The sequence below is a fragment of the Pelophylax lessonae genome, assembly GCF_965119305.1.
Source record: "Pelophylax lessonae genome assembly, chromosome: 11".
NCBI classification, from domain to species: domain Eukaryota; kingdom Metazoa; phylum Chordata; class Amphibia; order Anura; family Ranidae; genus Pelophylax; species Pelophylax lessonae.
In genome coordinates, this window is record NC_138778.1 from 18873294 (window position 1) to 18895437 (window position 22144).

At 46.8% G+C, this 22144-nt stretch overlaps 1 protein-coding gene across 2 annotated transcripts in view; it reads left to right on the top strand.

The window, feature by feature from the left end:
* Positions 1-22144, top strand: part of CPSF4L (cleavage and polyadenylation specific factor 4 like) — an 88682-nt gene that overhangs the window by 51376 nt on the left and 15162 nt on the right. Inside the window, exons 2-6 of one of the 2 annotated variants that reach the window (XM_082272321.1) lie at positions 9051-9170; positions 13134-13184; positions 15494-15646; positions 18398-18493; positions 21526-21619. In XM_082272321.1, the coding sequence (XP_082128447.1) occupies positions 9068-9170; positions 13134-13184; positions 15494-15646; positions 18398-18493; positions 21526-21619 (497 nt within the window). In that variant the 5' untranslated portion in view covers positions 9051-9067. The remainder of the gene's footprint in view (positions 1-9050; positions 9171-13133; positions 13185-15493; positions 15647-18397; positions 18494-21525; positions 21620-22144) is intronic. The other variant, XM_082272322.1, reaches the window with a different exon arrangement.

Genomic DNA, 22144 nt, shown 5'->3' on the forward strand with positions numbered 1-22144 from the left:
GGGCCTTTTGGTGGGCGTGATTTTCTATTTTTTTTACCTTCAATATCTCTTTTATTATAATTTTCCACAAAACAATAATAACATATACAAAAAGAAGAATATCATCAGAAATGTTGCAATAATAATATTATCCGCCATAGCATTATACCTTCAAAACAATAAAATAAATAAAAAATAAAAAAAAAGGGGGGGGGGGAGAGGGAGGGAAGGACAGGGAAAGGAATAGGAAAGGGGGAACCTTCCCTCCAACTCAGTTTAATCACTTAAGCCCCAGCCCTATTTCGGACACTTTCTGTTTACAAGTTAAAATCAGTATTTTTTCCTAGAAAACATTGTATATATTTTTTTAGCAAAGCCTCTGGAGAATAAAATGCCGGTCATTGCAATATTTTTTGTAACGTGGTATTTGCGCAGCGGTCTTTAAAACGCCATTTTTTTGAAAATTTTTGAAAAAATCACATTTCACTGCATTTAAAAAATACTAAACAGTAAAGTTAGCCCATTTTTTTTTTTTTGTATATTGTGAAAGATGATGTCACGCCGAGTAAATAGATACCCAACATGTTACTGTTTAAAATTGCGCACACCCGTGGGATGGCAACAAACTACGGTCAATAGAGATCTCAATCGGCGACGCTTCAAATTTTTTTAACAGTTACCAGTTTAGAGTTAGAGTGTAGCTCTTTTTTTTAATTATTGCTCACGCTCTGGCAATCGCGGCGATACCTCACAAGTGTGGTTTGAACAGTGATTTCATTCGCGGCTCGACTTCCGTATACGTTTTTTTTTCGTGCGCGAGCTAACGGTGACGGGGGCAGCTTAAATTTTTTATTTTTTTTTCCTATTTATTTTATTTTTTTTAACTTTATTACAGGTTTAAAAAAATAAATAAATAAATCTGATCACTTTTATTGCTGTCACAAGCAATGTAAACATCCCTTGTGACACCAACATGTAGTGACAGGTACTCTTTATGGAGGGATCGATGGTCTAAAAGACCCCAAACCCCTCCACTACACTACACTTTCATGTATGCAAAACGCCGAAAACGGCGTTTTTGCATACAGACGTTTTTTAAATTTGCCGCCTTTTGCAGCAGAGTAGCCCGGAAGTGACGTCATGGACGCCGCCTCCGGCTTACGTCATCGGAGACCCGATCTAAGCCATTTCCGGCTTAGATCGGGACTCCATCCAGCCGGCGGACGCGCCAGCTGAGTGCTCCGGTCTCCCGGTGGGACGGGAGCCCCGAGCAAAGTTGCGGAAGGCGGCAGGAGGGGGGGGGGGGGAATGTCCCCTCCCGCTGACCCGGGTAACGATCGAGCGGCAGCCGCATCGGTCGTTACCGACGGAAAAGCCGACCGTCGGCTGTTAATCACGGTACTGGGATCATCCCGGTATACCCCCGCAAAGTCTGCCGACGTAGATCTAAGTCACTTTGCGGTAAGTGGTTAATCACCAACCAAGGGGTTTCCATATGTATATGCCCATTATGTTCAATCTATCGTCACTAGACGTTGATCTTATAATAGAAAAGAGATCTTTTCCCCATAGCCCATTCGCATTTTACCACATGATCAATAAATTAATTACTGCTGAACGATCCTTACATTGATACACCTATAGATACCGCCTATAGATTCTGTACGCTACGGCAGGGAAGGGACGGGTGGGCAGTAAACTAAACTTTTATTTCATAACTTTAGTTGCTTCAACAAAATCATTACTGTGATTTGGCCCTTAACCACTTCCGGACCGCCCACCGCATATATACTGCGGCAGGGCAGCCCGGCTGCGCAAAATCACGTATAGGTACGTAATTTTGTGTAGTGGTTCTCAGGAGAGTATGCGCGCTTCTGCTGTAATCGGAAACAGAGGAAGCCAATCAGCGGGTCCGGCAAGCCGCTGGCCACCCATGATCGATCGTGCAGGGGAATGGCAGAACGGTCGTCTGCCTATGTAAACAAGGCAGACGGCTGTCACAGAGGCAGAGAGAGATCTTGTGTTTCAGCTTAGATCTCTCTTTTCCTCTAGCACAGGAGTTCCCAAACTGTGGGTCGGGACTATGAGGGTGCTGATTACTTACAACTCCGCTTATATGACACGGGTTTCTGACCCCCTCACTTAGAACATCTGGCAAGTGTACTCAATAATAAATTGAAAAGTAGTAAATTGATAATTTTAATTTAACATCCCCTCCCTTTAAAATATGCAATAATATTATTTGCATTTATATAGCGCCAACAAATTCTGTAGCGCTTTACAATATTCAATTACAAGCAAGTGGGTCCCGAAAAATAACTGTATTCGGAAGTGGGTCTCTGCCCAAAAAAGTTTGGGAAGCCCTGCTCTAGCACATCCATCCCCCCACACAGTTAGAAAGCACTCCCTAGGAGCACACTTAACCCCTTGATCACCCCTAGTGTTAATCCCCTTCCCTGCCAGTGTCATGTATACAGCAACAGTGCTTTTATTTATTTATTTTTTTAATTTATTTAGCATTGATCAATAAATGACCAATACAGTGTCACTGGTCCCCAAAAAGTGTCACTTAATGTCAGATTTGTCCGCCGCAGTCCCACTAAAAATCGCTAATTGCCGCCATTACTAGTAAATACAAATTTAAAAACCAATAAAAAGTCCATAAATCTATCCCATAGTTTGTAGACGCTATAACCTTTGTGCAAACCAATCAAAATACACTTATTAGGATTTTTTTTTTTACCAAAAATATGTAGCAGAATACATATTGGCTCAAATTGATGAAAATATTTGATTTTTTTTACATTTTTTTATTGGGAATGTTATATAGCAGGAAGTAAAAAAAAAAAAAAAAAATAAAAAAATAATATATATATATATATATATATATATATATATATATATATATATATATATATATATATATATATATATATATATATATATATATATATATATATATATATATATAATTATTTTTTTTTCAAAATTGTCCATCTTTATTTGTTTATAGCGCAAAAAATAACCACAGAGGTGATCAAATACCACCAAAAGAAAGCTTTATTTATGGGGAGAAAAAAACATCAGCAGGACTGCGCAATTGTCATTTAAACAACGCAGTTGCGTATCGCAAATAAATGGATTGGTCATTAAGGGGGGTAAAACCTTCCAGGGCTGAAGTGGTTAAACTGCCCGCACACTAAGCAATTTCAACCATCTTGTGATCAAGCCATCTGATTGTACAGTCTCCTTAGGCCCCTTTTACACTTGTGCGATTTGGGACTGCAAAGTCGCATGACAAGTCGTACTCCATGATTTCCAATGAGTACCGTTCATATCCGTGCGACTTTAAGTTGCAGCGACTTCAAAGTAGTCCCTGCACTACTTTGGTCTGAATTTGATACATTTTGAGGTCCATAGACTCCAAGAATACACACGCATTGCTTCAAGTCCAGGCGCAAATCGCACAACTTTTAGGTCGCACAAGCAGAAAAGGGGCCTAAGGCTTCATTCACACTTGTATGACTCCAAAGTTGTGCTGACTCTGACATAAATTTGGGTGGGTTCATCTTGGATAAGACTTTGGCTTTGACCAGTGATGGACAAATGTTCCAAGCCAGTTGCATTGTATAACATTCAAGTACGACTTATGCCCCATACACACGTGCAGATTATCTGAAGACTTTTGTCTTCAGATTTACCTTTTCTATGTAGTGCAAGGGCCTGCTGGATTGCATACAAATTGAAAGTGTTTAGGTTTGACCTCATATTATATGGTTTTGGTAAGTCTGCAGACAAAAGTCTTCAGATAATCTGCACGTGTGTATGGGGCATAACGTGCAACTTCTGAGGATTAACATTGAAGTCTATGGCCCTCAAGTTACATGATAGTCGGACCAAAGTAGTGCATGAACTACTTTGAAGTTTCTGCAACTGCAAGTTGCGCACCTATAAATAAGTATCATTGGAAAACATGGGGAGCATAAGCATTGGGACAAAAGGAATTTAGGACTTGCAGTCTGATCACAAAGGCAGCCGCTGGAGATCACTGTAGTAGACACTGCTACTACACCACTACTACAGTAATCTGCACTAGCTTCCGGGTCCTGTCCTGAGCGGCTGCCCTGCCCTGATTGGACAAAGGTGGAGAGTGTGACATCATTGCCCTGCTGCGTTGGGAATACAGGAGGTTGGCTGCTCTGCACCATTTACGGATTACTTTCCATTTTCTAAATTAATACAAAGCATTCTCTGATTGGATGAGGTGGAGACATCACTGCCCCGCTTCTCCACCTCATCCAATCAGAGAATGCTTTGCATTCATTGAGGAAATCTCACCCAGCATATATAAGACGCATACCAATACAATACCAGATGGTGTCCATGATACATAACAATAGAAGTTGTACTGAGAAATGGTCATGAGGAATGTTAGTAAACTTATAGAAAAAGTAATAAAAGCAACAAAATATTACACAATAAACATAAATCCACTATTATATATGATGAACAGATCAGGGCTGGCCTGTAAAATGCATGTCACCTGACAGCTATGCAGGGAAGGGGGTCAGGTTTCTAGTGAGTGGGAGGAATGAAGGGAGATTGATACACCAGGGTGGGGGGTAAAAAAACATGGTAACTACCCAGATTTTAGGACTTGTCATTGCTACCAACTGAAAATGGAATTGCTTTGTGGAGCACCTGAGTCATTCATTGCCCAGCGCCCACCTGAGTCACCCATTACCCAGCACCCACCTGAGTCACCTATTACCCAGCTCCCACCCATTACCCAGTGTCCACCTGAGTCATCCATTACCCAGCTTCCACCCAGTACCCAGCTCCCACCCATTACCCACCTGAGTCACCCATTACCCACCTGAGTCATCCATTACCCAGCGCCCACCTGAGTCACCCAGTGCCCACCTGAGTCATCCATTACCCAGCTCCCACCCATTACCCAGTGCCCACCTGAGTCACCCATTACCCAGCTCCCACCCATTACCCAGCGCCGATTGACAGACCCAGCACCCGTCTGAGTCACCCATTACCCAGAGCCCACCTGAGTAACCCAGTGCCCACCTGAGTCATCCATTACCCAGCTTCCACCCATTACCCAGTGTCCACCTGAGTCACTCATTACCCAGCGACCACCTGACTGACCCAGCACCCATCTGAGTCACCCATTACCCAGTGCCCATCTAAGTCACCCATTACCCAGTGCTCACCTGAGTCACCCATTGCCTACCCGAGTCACTCATTACCCAGTGACCCACCTATTACCCAGTGCCCACCTGGGTCACCCATTACCCACCTGACTGATCCAATCCAGCACCCACCTGAGTCAACCAGTGCCATTACCCAGCTCCCACCTGAGTCCCCTAGTACCCACCTGACTCACCTATTACTCAGTGCCCTCCTGACTCACCCATTCCCACCTGATTGACCCATTACCCAGCACCCCCCCCCCCCGAGTCACCCAAACCCCAGTGCTCCCCTGAGTTGCCCATTACCCAGCGCCCCCCTGAGTCACCTGATTCAGCCATTACTATTACCGAGCACCCAACTGAGTCAACCATTGCCATTATCCAACACCCACCTAAATCATCCAGTGCCCAACATAGGCACCCAGCAACCCCCTAGTTACCCAGTGCCCACTTAAGTCAGTCAACACCTGCCTCAGTCATCTAGCACCCAACAAAATCATCCAGCAACCACCCAAGTCCTCCAGAACCTTCCTGTATCATCCAGCACCCAGTTGCATTATCCACCTTAGTTTCTGTGTGTACAAAACTCCCCCAATCATTACAGACAGATCATAAAGTGTAACAGAGACTCACCCAGGTGACAGTTCCTCCAGGGATCTCCCAGTCAGCAGTGACTCCCCATCCTCTGTGTCCTGACTCTGATCTGTCACATGACCAGCTGCCTGCACTCAGGTGTGCTAATCAGAGCCTGGCCTCACCTGTCCTTCACCTGACCCATCACACCTCCCAGCCCACTCTTCCCCTATGAAATCTCATGAAGACAGGTTGGTGGTTCAGGAGGGGGGGGGGTAGCTGTAATGCTGGAGGGGAGTTTATAAAACTTCAATTCTTTTTAGGACCCATTCACACATTGCATTGTGGAAACTTGCAATTTCGGGTTGCACACAGGATGCCCATTCACTTCAGTGAGCTGCCCTGCGCAAGTTTGTTGCCCAAAAGTTGCTCCTGCTCTTATTTTTTGAGTGACACCCTTAATGCCATTTTTATTTTTTTTTTGCTGTGTGATCCGATTGTCAAAACTGCACTGCGTTAGGGGTGCCATTTATAATGGCACTAAAATGGGCGTTGCGCATTTTGCAGCGATTGCCACAACTCCAAATTGCCAAGTGCGAATGGGGCCCTAGAGTCTATTTAGATCCATGTTTGCGCGTAGAGGTGCGTTACGCAGGTGTGTTGTCCTGTGACATGAGCTTCTTTAGTGCATTGACATGCGTTATTGTCCCGTATTTTCCCTTTGTGGTTTGGGGTGGATAGAGTTAACTGCCATGGACCAAACCTTGGTGATATCTGTTGCGGATGCATCAAAAGGCAAGCTATGTACCACTGACCTCTATGGACCGTCCAACGCACAAAAAAAGCAGAAAAAAAATGGATGTCGCACTTTTTAAAATGCACCGGACTTTGGTACAGAGATGGGATGATGCTTTTTTTTTATTATTATTATTATTATTATTATTTATTTATTTTTATAATTTTTTTTTTTATTAATGGGCAAGTTGAACATATGCGGTTTAGCGCATTACAACACATAGGTAAAAACACAACAGTGTAAATGAGCCCTAAAGGGTCATGAAGAAAACCTGTGTGAAACAGCCCTGATGGAAGCAGCCACTACCTTAGAGTAGAGACACTTTACAGAGGCTTGCTGTCAAAATAGTTGATCGCTGCGTTTGCCCATAATATGGCACAGACCTTTGAGCGCTGCGGAGTACTACTTTCTGGCAGCGTAATGCATATTACTGGGTTGCCATGCATAGCAAAGCAACGCATGCCTGTGGGCGGGTACTTTGGGGTGCCAATCAGAATGAATGTCATCACATCACAGGATGAATGGCACTGCCTTGCACCAATGTATGTATCTAATGTGTATGCTTGTCAGAATGAATGACACCACATTGCACTGATGCACGCACCTAAAGCCTCGTACACACGCATCGAAAATTGGCAGGGAATTTTCGGCCAGCGTCCGATCTGTCGATTTTCGGCTTGTTAGTATGATGCTTCCGACAACCAACTCCGACTTTTTGGCCGAAAAAAAAAATCTGGTGTGCAGGCTATAAAATTTTTGTTGGCCGTCACCAGAACGGCCGATTTTCGTGCAGTCAGTACAGATTTCGACAGGAAAAAATCTGATGGGCATGCTCAGTGAAGAAAAAACACAAAAAAACAATCCAACACATGACATCACTTCTGAAGTAGAATTTTGTTGGCCGAGAAAATTTGTGTGCAGTCTAGGCACATTCCAACCAACAAAACACAACTTGGACAAAAGTCGGACGATCGGTCGGCCGATAATCGTTGCGTGTGTACGGGGCTTAACTCATTACCACTAGAACTGCTAATAAGGGCCGACCCACCTGTACAAGGCCCAGGCCACATCAGCTCAACAGGAGGGCCAGCTGTACTGCCTTATTACTGACACCAATCCCCCTGTTGCTCCACCTGCAGAACTTTTCCTCTCTGTCTCCTGACAGCTTTCAGCTACTGCAGGGGGAGCCATGATGGGATTGATTCCAGTGCCTGTGTCCCCCCCCCCCCCCCTCCCTCCTGTGTTCATAACTGAAACATAGTAAACAGTGTTTACAATGCTTCCGTTTGTGGGTGAACAGAAAGCCTCTGTACAGAGTGCTTCTTGTTCATTCAATGCCAATGCAGCTGAGACTGCAGAGAAGGGGGTTGAGAAATCTATGTTCTCAGTCGCTTTCTCTGTCTGAAAGTGGGACATCAAAGGTCTGTTTAGACCCCAGTATTTCACCAAAGCCCCACCCCCAATAGGGCTGTAAAAACAAACAAAGTGTTTTATTTATTTATTTTTTTTAAGTATAAAAAACAAAGGTCAAAAAAAAAAAGGTAAGTAAAAAAAAAAAAAAAAACATCCAAAAACTAAAAAGGTAAAAGTAAAGAGAAAAAAGTTAAAAAAAAATAAAAAAAGGAAAAAAGTGAGAGACATCAGCGGTTTGTTTAGACTCCAGTATTTCACCAAAGCCCCGACCCTAAAAGGTTTTTTTTTTTTTTTAAGTAAAAAATAAAAAAGGGTTAAATAAAAAAAATACCCAAAAACTAAAAAGGTAAAAGCAAAAAAAAAAAAAAAAAACAAAAAAAGTAAAGAGAAAAAAACAACTAAAAAGGTAAAAAAAGTGTGAGACATCAGGGGCCAGTTTAGACCCCGGTAATTCACCAAAGCCCTAACAGGGCTGTAAAAACAAGAAAACAAAATAAAAGTTCAAGGAAAAAAAAAGAAAAAAAAAAAAACTAAAAAGGTAAAAAAAAGGGTGAGGGAAAAAAAAGGTAAAAAACAAATGAGGTGGGGGGGGGGGTAAAAAACCAAAAAGGTGTAAAAAAAAAAAAAAAAAAAAAAGGTATTAAAAAACCCGAAAAGGGTAAAGAAGAAGGAAAAAAAAAAGAAATTAAAAAAAGGGTAAAGAAACAAAACAAAAAAGGTCGAAAACAAATCAGATCACATTGCATGCAGTATTTTATTGGCACTACAATGCAGGTCCATGCACTGTGCTGCAATGCACACCCAGCAGCCGGTGCGTTGGGCTGCCTTTCACACCATCTATCTGCGGTAACACGCAGCAACTCAATGGCAATCAGAATGAATAGCACCGCATTGCACTAACATACTGAGATGAGTTGTTGCATGTTACTGCGAGGACGGCCCCTGAGATGCGACCTTCATAGCGCTTATACAGTAAATATGTCTGATTGTAATTAGTCTTCTTTTCTGGAAGGTGTGACTCTCCTATCTATATAGTGATTTCTGCAGGAACAGATCTCTCAGGACCGGATTTGCGTCCCAATCAGGTGAAACACTGGCAGTCATGCAGGAGTTAATCGCTGGATTTGAGAAGTTCAGCTTTGACCTGGAGAAGGATGTGGAAGGTCAGAGGGGATCCTTTGTGCTGCCCTTCCAAGGCATGGACAGTGAGTATGATGGACGGCGGCCACTATGGTCACACCGGCGTGTAATGGGTTAAAGGAGAGTCCGGCCTGACCGGTAATGTGGGACGCTCATTAAATATGTATAACAGGCGATGGACAGGAAGGCTGGGACCGACCTTGGCGGTGCAATTATAGATTGGGACATCCAAGACGTCTTCATTAGAGCCCAACCATTAAATCTTCCCTCCTGTCTTGCACAATTGTATCGTCTCCTCTCCTGGACCAAAATGGCTTCTTCTGATCTCACTGAACACTGTGAGCTTCTCACAATGTGCATTAGAAGCAGCAGCAAGTCAGATAGAGCACGCCTTATTTCCTACCTGGAGGACGCCCGGCGTCATCTAGCTCTTTCCTCCCCAGCCTGACTGTCCCTGGTCCGCCCCTTTCATTCATTGGATTTCAGTTCTTTCAAACATAGAGGCTTGGTCTCACAAGTGGGCGTTGTCTATGCAAATGCAACCTGCCTAGGAACACCCAATCCTCTAAACTGACACCCATCAAAGCATCCTGATATTTGCATAACTCCTCCCAAGAGCCCGCCCACTGCTGACATCAGGACTGGGAGCTCTTGAGAGGAGCACTGAGGCCCGGTACTGTGATGTTTTCAGGAAGTTAGGTACAGCCCCCTGCTAGCTTCCGGGTCCAGTGCCAATTGGCTGTCCTGCTGCATTGTGAATACAGGAGGGTTGCATGGCTTCCATACAGGGAACACTTTGCATTATCTCAATGAATGCAAAGCAATTCTCTCTTGGATGAAGTGGAGACGTAGGATGGTGATGTCATAATTTCCACCTTGTTCAATCAGAAGACACTTTGCAATAATTGAGAAAATGTTCTTTGAATGGCGCCCCCTGGTGAGCGACCAACGTCCTCCTGTGTTCACAATGCAGCGGGGCAGTAGCTTGGCACCCAGAAGCTGGTGGAGATCACTGTGGTAGCTGTGTAGTGTCGGTGCCTATACAATAATTTCCAGCTTCTAGAGCTGTGGTCTCCAAACTGCAGCCCGGGGGCCGGATGTGGCCCTTTGCTTGCCTTAATGGGCCCTCAGAACACTATTTCTTTCCTTGATACAAGGCTATATTCCTTCTACGCCACCAATGGGGCATAATTCCTGTCACCGATCTCCCCACAATAGGGCACTATTTATACCACTGACACCAACAATGGGGCACTATTCATGCCACTGACCCCAACTGCAGGGCCCTAATCTTCCCACTAACACTAATGCTGGAGTACTGTTCCTCCCACTGACACCAATTTTGGGGCCCTATTCCTCCCACTGGCACCAATGCTGGGCCACTATTCCTCCCACTGGCACCAATGCTGGGCCACTATTCCTCCCACTGACACCAATACCTTTGCCACTATTCCTCCCACTGTCACCAATACTGGGCCACTATTCCTCCCACTGTCACCAATACTGGGCCCTATTCCTCCCACTGGCACCAATGCTGGGCCACTATTCCTCCCACTGGCACCAATACTGGGCCACTATTCCTCCCACTGACACCAATACTGGGCCACCATTCCTCCCACTGGCACCAATACTGGGCCACTATTCCTTCCACTGACACCAATGCTGGGGCCCTATTCCTCCCACTGGCACCAATACTGGGCCACTATTCCTCCCACTGGCACCAATACTGGACCACTATTCCTCCCACTGGCACCAATACTGGGCCACTATTCCTCCCACTGGCACCAATACTGGGCCACTATTCCTCCCACTGGCACCAATACTGGGCCACTATTCCTCCCACTGGCACCAATACTGGGCCACTATTCCTCCCACTGGCACCAATACTGGGCCACTATTCCTCCCACTGGCGCCAATACTGGGCCACTATTCCTCCCACTGGCGCCAATACTGGGCCACTATTCCTCCCACTGACGCCAACACTGGGCCACTATTCCTCCCACTGACGCCAATACTGGGCCACTATTCCTCCCACTGACGCCAATACTGGGCCACTATTCCTCCCACTGACGCCAATACTGGGCCACTATTCCTCCCACTGACGCCAATACTGGGCCACTATTCCTCCCACTGACGCCAATACTGGGCCACTATTCCTCCCACTGACGCCAATACTGGGCCACTATTCCTCCCACTGACGCCAATACTGGGCCACTATTCCTCCCACTGACGCCAATACTGGGCCACTATTCCTCCCACTGACGCCAATACTGGGCCACTATTCCTCCCACTGGCACCAATACCTTTGCCACTATTCCTCCCACTGTCACCAATACTGGGCCACTATTCCTCCCACTGTCACCAATACTGGGCCACTATTCCTCCCACTGGCACCAATACTGGGCCACTATTCCTCCCACTGGCACTAATGCTGGACCACTGTCAGAGATGTAACTAGAAACTTCAGGGCCCCGGTGCAAGAAACCATAATGGGCCCCCCTGACCCCTGATAATGGGCCCCCTGACCCCTGATATGGTACCCTTTTCTTCAAGCCTGGGGCTGTTCCCACTGATCCTTTACTCTGGTTGCAGGGCCCTTAAGTACAGTCCCACAGCAGGACCCTTTCACAAATTCTGCAGTGGGCCCCCTTCATGCTATCTTGGGGTCTCCCCACGGTGGTTGAATACCCGTACCCAGTTGCAAGTGCAACCTTTGTGATCTTGGTAGTTCACCCACTGGTGTAAGTAGTTTTTATTTTTTGTTATTTTCATTTTATTATTTTTTTATCTTTTTACAATTTAATATAAAGAAGGAGCCGGTAAATGACGTATTTACGTACCCCTTCTGGCTCTCCATCATGACACATCCCCTGCAGCAGCAGGCGAGAGAGGGAAGGGGGTAAGCCGGCAGCGCTGCCGGGTGGGGGGGTTGGGGGCGGGGTAGACCAGGGGAGCACACAGGGGCCCAGAGACAACAGAAGACAAGTAAACTGGATAGGAGGGGTGGGGGGCTGCATATACTGTAGCTACAGGAGGAAAATGGAGGACATTAGTTTCTCTAAATGCTGCCCCCGCCTATCCAGGTGTACAGGGGAGCCGCACAGGCCCCCTGGAGCATGAGGCCTGGTTGCAATCGCAAACCCCTGCAACCCCTGTAGTTACGCCCCTGGCCGCGGTTTCTCCCACTGGCGCCGATGCCGGGCCGCGGTTTCTCCCACTGACACCAGTGCCGGGCCGCGGTTTCTCCCACTGACGCCAGTCCCGGGCCGCGGTTTCTCCCACTGACGCCAGTCCCGGGCCGCGGTTTCTCCCACTGACGCCAGTGCCGGGCCGCGGTTTCTCCCACTGACGCCAGTGCCGGGCCGCGGTTTCTCCCACTGACGCCAGTGCCGGGCCGCGGTTTCTCCCACTGACGCCAGTGCCGGGCCGCGGTTTCTCCCACTGACGCCAGTGCCGGGCCGCGGTTTCTCCCACTAATGACCAAAACGGTGCATTCTTTACTCCCATTGATGCCAGGGCATTTTGTACAGTCCGCCCCCTCAAAGTCTGAAGGACAGTAAATTGGCTCTTCATAGTATTTGGAGACCCCTGCTCTAGAGGGACCCCACAAGTATGTTACTTACATACTCTTATTTATCCAAGCTGGACCAATAGAACTGTGTAAAAATATGCAAATCTGGAATTCTTCTTTAATATAATGAAAACAATGCACAACCACTGGTGTTTATTAAGAGGCGACTAATTACAGCCCCTTCACCCTTATCAGTCGGCCTACATTAGTCCAGTCAGAGGTGTACACAAGGTTCGTCTTGTTCCTGAGATGATAAAATTCTAGAATATGTTCCGGCTCCAATCTGATACAACCGGGAGATCTGATTGTTCTTGAAGGTTAGAGCGGAAATCGGAGCCTCTCAGCCTCAGAGGTTCATCTTTTAGAGAGATGAATCTGTTCCTTTGGGAATTCTCCTAGGAAGATAATCTCTCCTCTGTGTAGCTCGGCTCCACAATAACCCCCTTTTCTCTCGCAGAGTCCGGGGCAGCCGTCTGTAACTTCTTCATACGGGGAATATGTCGAAAAGGTAAGAGAACGTGTAATATACTTGATACAGCCAAATATAAAATTCATCACTATTCTCACTTGCATAAGAGCGCCACCTTCTGGTGTTCTCAGGAATGGAGTCTGCACAGAAACATGAAACAAGAGACTGTAGTCCTATTCAGAAACATTGTGAAAAACCCACTGAATCATACTTGTAACAGTCAAGTCCAGGTTGTCCGTCTAATATTGTCAATCAAGAACAGAAACATAGAGAACATTTGTCTGTAGATTCTCCTTGGCAATGGTCAGCAGAGTATTGTTGAGGAGGTGGAGGGGGGGGGGGGGGTCCATCAGTTGGTTTGAGTTTTCCTGGCCAATCTCTTGCTTGTGTGACATGTAAGTCTGTCTCTTAGTATTCATTTCTCTGGGGTTCTCTTGAGCAGAAGTGTGTGAGGGATTAGGCAAGCCTTTCTTAGCCGGGTTCCTTCAGAAGTTGTTCAAAGTTCCTTGAGCAGTGGAAGGGGCAGATTGATTTTCTGTCTGACCATCAATTTAAGCCAATCCTTCTCCTAAAGACCACCATAGTTAGGAGGTCCTTCTCCTCCAGACCACCATAGTTAGGAGGTCCTTCTCCCCCAGACCACCATAGTAAGGAGGTCCTTCTCCCTTCCAGACCACCATAGTAAGGAGGTCCTTCTCCCCCCAGACCACCATAGTAAGGAGGTCCTTCTCCCCCCAGACCACCATAGTAAGGAGGTCCTTCTCCCCCAAGACCACCATAGTAAGGAGGTCCTTCTCCCCCCAGACCAGCATATTAAGATGGTCCTTCTCCCACGGACCACCGCAAACTAAGGAGATCTTTCTCCCACTAGTCACCAGTTGGGGAAGGGGGGGTGTTCTATAACCACTGATAACCAGTTTAAGGGCATTCCTTAAGCACTGACGACCAGTTTAAGGGCGTTCCTTAAGCACTGACGACCAGTTTAAGGGCGTTCCTTAAGCACTGACGACCAGTTTAAGGGCGTTCCTTAAGCACTGACGACCAGTTTAAGGGCGTTCCTTAAGCACTGACGACCAGTTTAAGGGCGTTCCTTAAGCACTGACGACCAGTTTAAGGGCGTTCCTTAAGCACTGACGACCAGTTTAAGGGCGTTCTTTAAGCACTGACGACCAGTTTAAGGGCGTTCTTTAAGCACTGACGACCAGTTTAAGGGCGTTCCTTAAGCACTGACGACCAGTTTAAGGGCGTTCCTTAAGCACTGATGACCAGTTTAAGGGCGTTCCTTAAGCACTGACGACCAGTTTAAGGGCGTTCCTTAAGCACTGACGACCAGTTTAAGGGCGTTCCTTAAGCACTGAAGACCAGTTTAAGGGCGTTCCTTAAGCACTGACGACCAGTTTTCGGACGTCCTTTTGCCACTGACGACCAGTTTTCGGGCGTCCTTTTGCCACTGACGACCAGTTTTTGGGCGTCCTTTTGCCACTGACGACCAGTTTTCGGGCGTCCTTTTGCCACTGACGACCAGTTTTCGGGCGTCCTTTTGCCACTGACGACCAGTTTTCGGGCGTCCTTTTGCCACTGACGACCAGTTTTCGGGCGTCCTTTTTGCCACTGAGGACCAGTTTTCGGGCGTCCTTTTGCCACTGACGACCAGCTTGCGGGCGTCCTTTTTGCCACTGACGACCAGCTTGCGGGCGTCCTTTTTGCCACTGACGACCAGCTTGCGGGCGTCCTTTTTGCCACTGACGACCAGCTTGCGGGCGTCCTTTTTGCCACTGACGACCAGCTTGCGGGCGTCCTTTTTGCCACTGACGACCAGCTTGCGGGCGTCCTTTTTGCCACTGACGACCAGCTTGCGGGCGTCCTTTTTGCCACTGACGACCAGCTTGCGGGCGTCCTTTTTGCCACTGACGACCAGCTTGCGGGCGTCCTTTTTGCCACTGACCACAATTACAAGGAACACTTCTCCAACTGGCAGTGGTGACCAATGTAAAGATTCACTACATTGACCATCAATATAAGGAGTCACTTTTCCCACTGTTGACATATGTAAAAGACAACTAAAAATGTTTACATTTCTTTTTTTGGCCAATATTAAAATTCATTTTATTTTGTGATCACTACTGAAAATAATGGTGTCAGAGTGCAAAAAAAAAAAAAAAGAAAAATGTGATCTGGGTGCCCTTTTATATCTATGACTCACTGATGACAGTAATGCACATGGAATATCATTGATTAGTAGGGTTCCCCAAGACATGAGAATGATTTCAGGGGTTCCCCCGGGGTAATGAGGTTGAGAAGGCTGGATGAAGTGATCTGTTGGTGTCATTGCCGTCCTCTGGTTGCAGGTGCCATGTGCCCATTCCGTCACCTGACCGGGGAGAAGACGGTGGTCTGCAAACACTGGCTGAGGGGACTCTGCAAGAAGGGGGACCAATGCGAGTTCCTGCATGAGTACGACATGGACCGCATGCCTGAGTGCTACTTCTACTCCAAGTTCGGTGAGGAACAAGAGAAGGTGTGAATTAAAGCTGAACTCTGGGCAGATATAAAAATCAATAACTCAGGATGTATTCATGAATATAGAGCTGCAGTAGTTTGTGTCTTTTATAAGTGCCCCAAAATTGACCTGGTATTAGTTTCTTGCACTTCCTACAGCAGAGCTCAGACTGGGAGAGGAGGAAGCAAGACAAGGAGCCAGTCAATTGGGCTGCACATATTGATGGGAGGAGAGAGCAGAGTGAATGAGAGATGAGCTTACCCATCCATAGATGAGGTGGTTGCATTAGTTTTCCTTATTTAGGCCCCTTTTACACTTGTGCTACTTGTCCTGCGACTTGGAACTGCAAAGTCACATAATAAGTCCTACCCCATGATTTCCAATGAGTACCATTCATATGTGTATGACTTCAAGTCGCAGCAACTTCAAAAGTAGTCCCTGCACTACTTTGGTCCGACTTTGATGTGACTTAAGGTCCATAGACCTCAAGATTACACAGAAATTGCTTCAAGTCATGTCAAAGACGTGCATTTTTCAGGTCGTACAAGTTTGAAAGGGGCAGTCTGGCTTTTTTTTTTTTCTTTAAAGCCCCATTCACAGTTTAAGGTAGTGCGAACCAGCGGTCCCACTCGTGATTTATTTTTTTGCATTTTTTGTGTGTCGCAAAGGGCCAGCCCATTCATGAAGTGACGAGCTTCACTTGGTTCTGAAAGGCGCTGTTTGCCATGCGATCCTGTCAAGTGCAGGGGGTGGTTATAGGCTGCGGACATGGTGCAGGGGGTGGTCTTGTCAGAAGCTGCGGACATGGTGCAGGTGGTGGGTCAGAGGCTGCAGACATGGCACAGGTGGTGATCAGAGGCTGCGGACATGGTGCAGGGGGTGGTCGGAGGCTGAGGACATGGTGCAGGGAGTGGTCGGAGGCTGCGGACATGGTGCAGGGAGTGGTCGGAGGCTGCGGACATGGTGCAGGGAGTGGTCGGAGGCTGCGGACATGGTGCAGGGGGTGGTCGGAGGCTGCGGACATGGTGCAGGCGGTGGTCGGAGGCTGCGTACATGGTGCAGGAGGTGGTCGGAGGCTGCGGACATGGTGCAGGGGGTGGTCGGAGGCTGCGGACATGGTGCAGGGGGTGGTCGGAGGCTGCGGACATGGTGCAGGCGGTGGTCGGAAGGCTGCGGACATGGTGCAGGGGGTGGTCGGAGGCTGCGTACATGGTGCAGGAGGTGGTCGGAGGCTGCGGACATGGTGCAGGGGGTGGTCGGAGGCTGCGGACATGGTGCAGGGAGTGGTCGGAGGCTGCGGACATGGTGCAGGGAGTGGTCGGAGGCTGCGGACATGGTGCAGGGAGTGGTCGGAGGCTGCGGACATGGTGCAAGGGGTGGTCGGAGGCTGCGGACATGGTGCAGGCGGTGGTCGGAGGCTGCGTACATGGTGCAGGAGGTGGTCGGAGGCTGCGGACATGGTGCAGGGGGTGGTCGGAGGCTGCGGACATGGTGCAGGGGGTGGTCGGAGGCTGCGGACATGGTGCAGGCGGTGGTCGGAAGGCTGCGGACATGGTGCAGGCGGTGGTCGGAGGCTGCGGACATGGTGCAGGGGGTGGTCGGAGGCTGCGGACATGGTGCAGGGGGTGGTCGGAGGCTGCGGACATGGTGCAGGGGTTGGTTGGAGGCTGCGGACATGGTGCAGGGGTTGGTTGGAGGCTGCGGACATGGTGCAGGGGGTGGCTGGAGGCTGCGGACATGGTGCAGGGGGTGGCTGGAGGCTGCGGACATGGTGCAGGGGGTGGTTGGAGGCTGCGGACATGTTGCAGGGGGTGGTCTGGTCAGAGGCTGTGGAGTGGTCCGGGGACTGGTCTTACCTGCTGATATGACAACGAGGAACCATCGCTGCACCGAGACCTAGTGCCTCACTTTCAAAGTGCTCAAGCACCCCCCCCCCCCTCTCTGCACATGCCGTAGCCCACACCTGGTCATAGAATAGATTTTTATTAAATTGTCCAATTACTTTTGGTCTCTTGAAAAAGGGGGGGGGGGTAGCAATTCATAAGAGCTGTAATTCCTAAACCCTCCCTCCGATTTGGATGTACATGCCCTCAAATTAAACCTGAGAGTGTGCACTTTCAGCCCATATCCATTATATAACTTGTAGCTCGAATATGTTTTTGGTAACTACCTGAAAATAAAAAGTGTGCCTGTGTCCAAATATATACGGACCTAACTGTATAGTTTTTTTTAGCAGAGAGCTCTCGGCTGCTGCCATGCACTGATGATAGATGATCGCTTTCTGCTATTTGACAAAAAAGATGCCATTATTGCATTTTACATAAATGCTGTGTTTCCTGCTTAGTAATACTGCACAGTGACTGTGCTTTACTATTCCACTTTCCTCTTGCAAGGCTATCCGATACTCTGCATGGCTCTTTCAGAAGTCAGAGATGCTAAATGCATTGCATTTTTTTGCCATCTCATAGTGATTTACCTTGTTGTTGTATAATGAAATTGAAGGTAATGTGTCATGTGATTTAATCTCCCAGCTTGCAACAGTCAAGTGACTTTCTTTCTTTCTTTATTTTTTCAATCTAAGTCAAAATAAGGATCAGAATGTCAGGAACTTGCACATGCATAGCCCTCTGCTGCCATCTAGTGGTGAACATTTATAATGTCAAGCAGATATTCCTTACCCCCCTGTTAGAGTAATAACTCCACTTTTTGTTTAATACATTACACCTCACTCCTCTGTCTTCACTTTTTATAGGGGAATGCAGCAATAAGGACTGTCCTTTCCTGCACATTGACCCGGCATCCAAAATCAAAGACTGCCCATGGTACGACCGAGGATTCTGCAAACACGGTAATACTGATTTGGCTTTAATGTAATTTATACTAAACGGAACATAATATCAGTAAATAAAGTGTTTTTTTTTTTTTTTTCTGAGAAAGGGCCACGTGGTTTTCCTAAATATAAACTGTGCTAAATTAAAAAAAAATATATGAATAATTGAATACCTTGCATATGCACAGCCAAAAATCCTTTTATTTGATTAAACGCTTGCAGTGAATGTATATAATTTCACAATAATTAGCCTTTGGTGGCTAGAGTAAGATGCAGACATTAGAAAAAAATTTTTTTTGCTTGGACATACACTTTAGGTGGCTGGATTGTGTGAACCTTCTCCAATGTCTGCTGGATCCTTTGTCTAAGTTCAAGACTCTGCAGTTTATGTCTACCCAAGGACATCTGTCTCTTCTATGCTGGGTGGGACCTTCTTATGCTGGATGGGACCTTCTTGTGATGTATGGCCCTCTCTGGTGAAGGGTGGCCCCTCTCTGGTGAAGGGTGGCCCCTCTCTGGTGAAGGGTGGCCCCTCTCTGATGAAGGGTGGCCCCTCTCTGGTGAAGGGTGGCCCCTCTCTGGTGAAGGGTGGCCCCTCTCTGGTGAAGGGTGGCCCCTCTCTGGTGAAGGGTGGCCCCTCTCTGGTGAAGGGTGGCCCCTCTCTGGTGAAGGGTGGCCCCTCTCTGGTGAAGGGTGGCCCCTCTCTGGTGAAGGGTGGCCCCTCTCTGGTGAAGGGTGGCCCCTCTCTGGTGAAGGGTGGCCCCTCTCTGGTGAAGGGTGGCCCCTCTCTGGTGAAGGGTGGCCCCTCTCTGGTGAAGGGTGGCCCCTCTCCGGTGAAGGGTGGCCCCCATTCATCGATGACATTCTCTTGTGAAGGTTAATGAAGCTCTCTTTTGCAAAGGATGGCCCCCTCTCGTGAAGAATGGCACTCTTTTTTTTTGTAAAGGATGGAATTCTCCTATGAAGTAAAATACAGATTTTATACAAAGTTTGGCATCTTTGTCACGTTAGAACATCCTTCACTAAACAGAGGCTGGGCCTGTGACAGTGTGATACTGCCCTAACCTTTTTCCCTCGGGGAGGTCACACCTCCAGTTATGTAACTCCACATATCATGTTCATGTTTAACAACACTCACACCCTGAGTTACAAGCTTCAACTACAACCCGGCCCATGTTAAATAATAATGGTACCTGGATTGCAGTGATTGGCATTTTTCATACAATATGTACCCCCTTGCTTCAATACTTTGTCCCTTATCAAGCAGAAATATACAATTAAGGATGTCTGGCATTACTCTGCCTGTACAATACAGGCGTGTTCCAGGTCAATGACTTAGTTGAACCCAGCTGGTCAGGGTACTAGCTAGGCAATTAATATGTTCAAACAAAATTGCATCCCCCCCCAGCAGTACCGGGACAAGGTCACCCAGTGCCCAGGGCAAAGATGCCAAACTGTGCCCCCCCCCTCCAACCCTTAAAGGTTAGGGTCATGGTGCCCCCATCCCTGCAATAAACCAGTGCTCCCAGGTCAGCCACCCCTCCTGCCCACCCCTTGTCCTGGCCCTGCCCCCCATCACCATTATATGTCCTATTACCTGGAGAGCTTAAAATCCTCATAGATACACTATAAAATTCATGATTTCTATCTTTAGTCCTCTCTATTCTTCTACTCTTCTCCTCTCGTCTTCTCATTCCTCTCCTTTTTTCTTTTCTCTTTATTTCTCTTTTTGTCCTGTTTATTTCTCTTCTCTCTTTATTTATTTAGCTTCTCTTCTCTTCTTTTCTTTCATATTCTCCTCTCTCTTCTTTTCTATTTTGTCCTCCCATTTTTTTTCTCTTCGCCTTCTTTTTTTATTATTTTTTTTTCCCCCTTTTTTTCTTTTTTCTATTTCCCTCCCTTCTTTTTTCTCCTATCTATCTCCCATTTTCTCTTCTCCTCCCTTTTTTGTTCCTCCTTTGTTATTTTACTCCCCTGTGTTTTTTTCCATACCCCCCCCCCCCCCTTTCCTTCTTTTTTTTTTTTCTCTGTCCTATCCCTCATCTTTCCTCTTTATTATTTTTTTTTTTTTTTTTTTATAGTCCCAATATGACAACATCCTGATGAAAAGTTGTCCCCTGTATTCAGAATGCTCTTCATCCATCTGTCACTAATAAGGTGGAGTAAGTGGGGATGGTAAAGAAAATATATATAGGATTTGATGTGTTTTTCATCTCCTCCCAGGATCGCCCATAAACGCCTTCCCCAGGTCTGATTCATTTCACACACTTGTCATTTTGTTATTGTTTGGAGTTCTTAGCAGCACACAGTGCAGGAGATAATAGGATGAAATGAAGAGGGCGAGGTGTTCTTCATTGCCTGAACAAAGAAAACTTTTCACCTGACTGGTTACTTTTTATTCCAGTCCTATTGTGTCAAAGTAAACCAGTTTTTGACTACTGCAGATCATGGTATATACATTTACATTAACCCCTTCATAACCAGAGGGCATTAATTCCTAGATGCCCAGGCCACATTAACATGTGATAAAAAATGTAACCATAACTCTGACTAATGTGCATACCTCAAAAAATGTTACATATTTTCTTAAGGACCCCTAAGGCTTAGTTTCGGTGCAGTGTTTAAATAAAAACCTGGTTCTGGATTTTTGTTTTTAATATAGGCAGAAAATCCTTTTTTTTTTTCTCTGTAATTGTATGTGATGATTACAGTATTAAACAGTGCTGTGGATACCACCTCAGCCTGAAGGTGGCAGTGTTCATCTCCAGGCTGCAAGTTTGGTTTCTTGGTGAATCCTCCAGCCTGCATGGGATCATGCACTAGTTGATATAGCGGTTACGTGATTGGCAACCACTATGATTGGTTCCTGATGGTCAGTGGAGACCAGAGCTGTCACAACCAGGGCTAAGAGCCAGCAGCCGCACAAAGCGCCGGTGTTTGGCTCTCAAGTGGAGGATGCTTTCCAACATTGATATACAGATTATGGGCAGGAATGGGGTTAAACATTGCTTGTAGTAATATCCTCTCTCTCTCTCTATATTTTTTCTCAGGACCAGTATGCAAACATAGACATACCCGCAGAGCGATGTGCACCAACTACATGGTCGGCTTCTGTCCGGAGGGCCCCCGATGTAAATATGTACAGTAAGTTAGATCTGAAAAATTTAGATTTAAATGGATTGCAAGGTGTGTGGTGCAATTTTAAATATTTACATAACAGAATTTGTAGCAGCAAAGCCAAAACTTTATTTCATTTTGGTTTTATGGAAGCGATTAAACCTCCTGCCAGTTTTTTTTTTTTTTTTTTTTACACCTGTATCCCATGGGGGAGATTTCACTTCCTGTCCTGTAGACGTACATGGAAGTTAGAAGGAATCCCTCCCAATTAAGGACACCAGGAAAAACAGAGGAGAGTGAATCCCTCCAGTAGGGACACAGAGAAATAACCTTGAAGGGTTTGAATCCCCTTATAGTACTGTGAAGAACCCGCTCCCAGCCTCCACCCCCCCTCCTGCCACCTCCCGCGGTGGATCCCGTGCTGTCGTCCTACTCCAGGGGGCCTGGGATCGTGGAAAACGGTTGGGCCGGCTTGCCATGGTGGAGGAAGCGAAAATCCATTGGGATGGGATGATGGGGGAACGGATATTCCTCCATCTCCTCTATGATGAA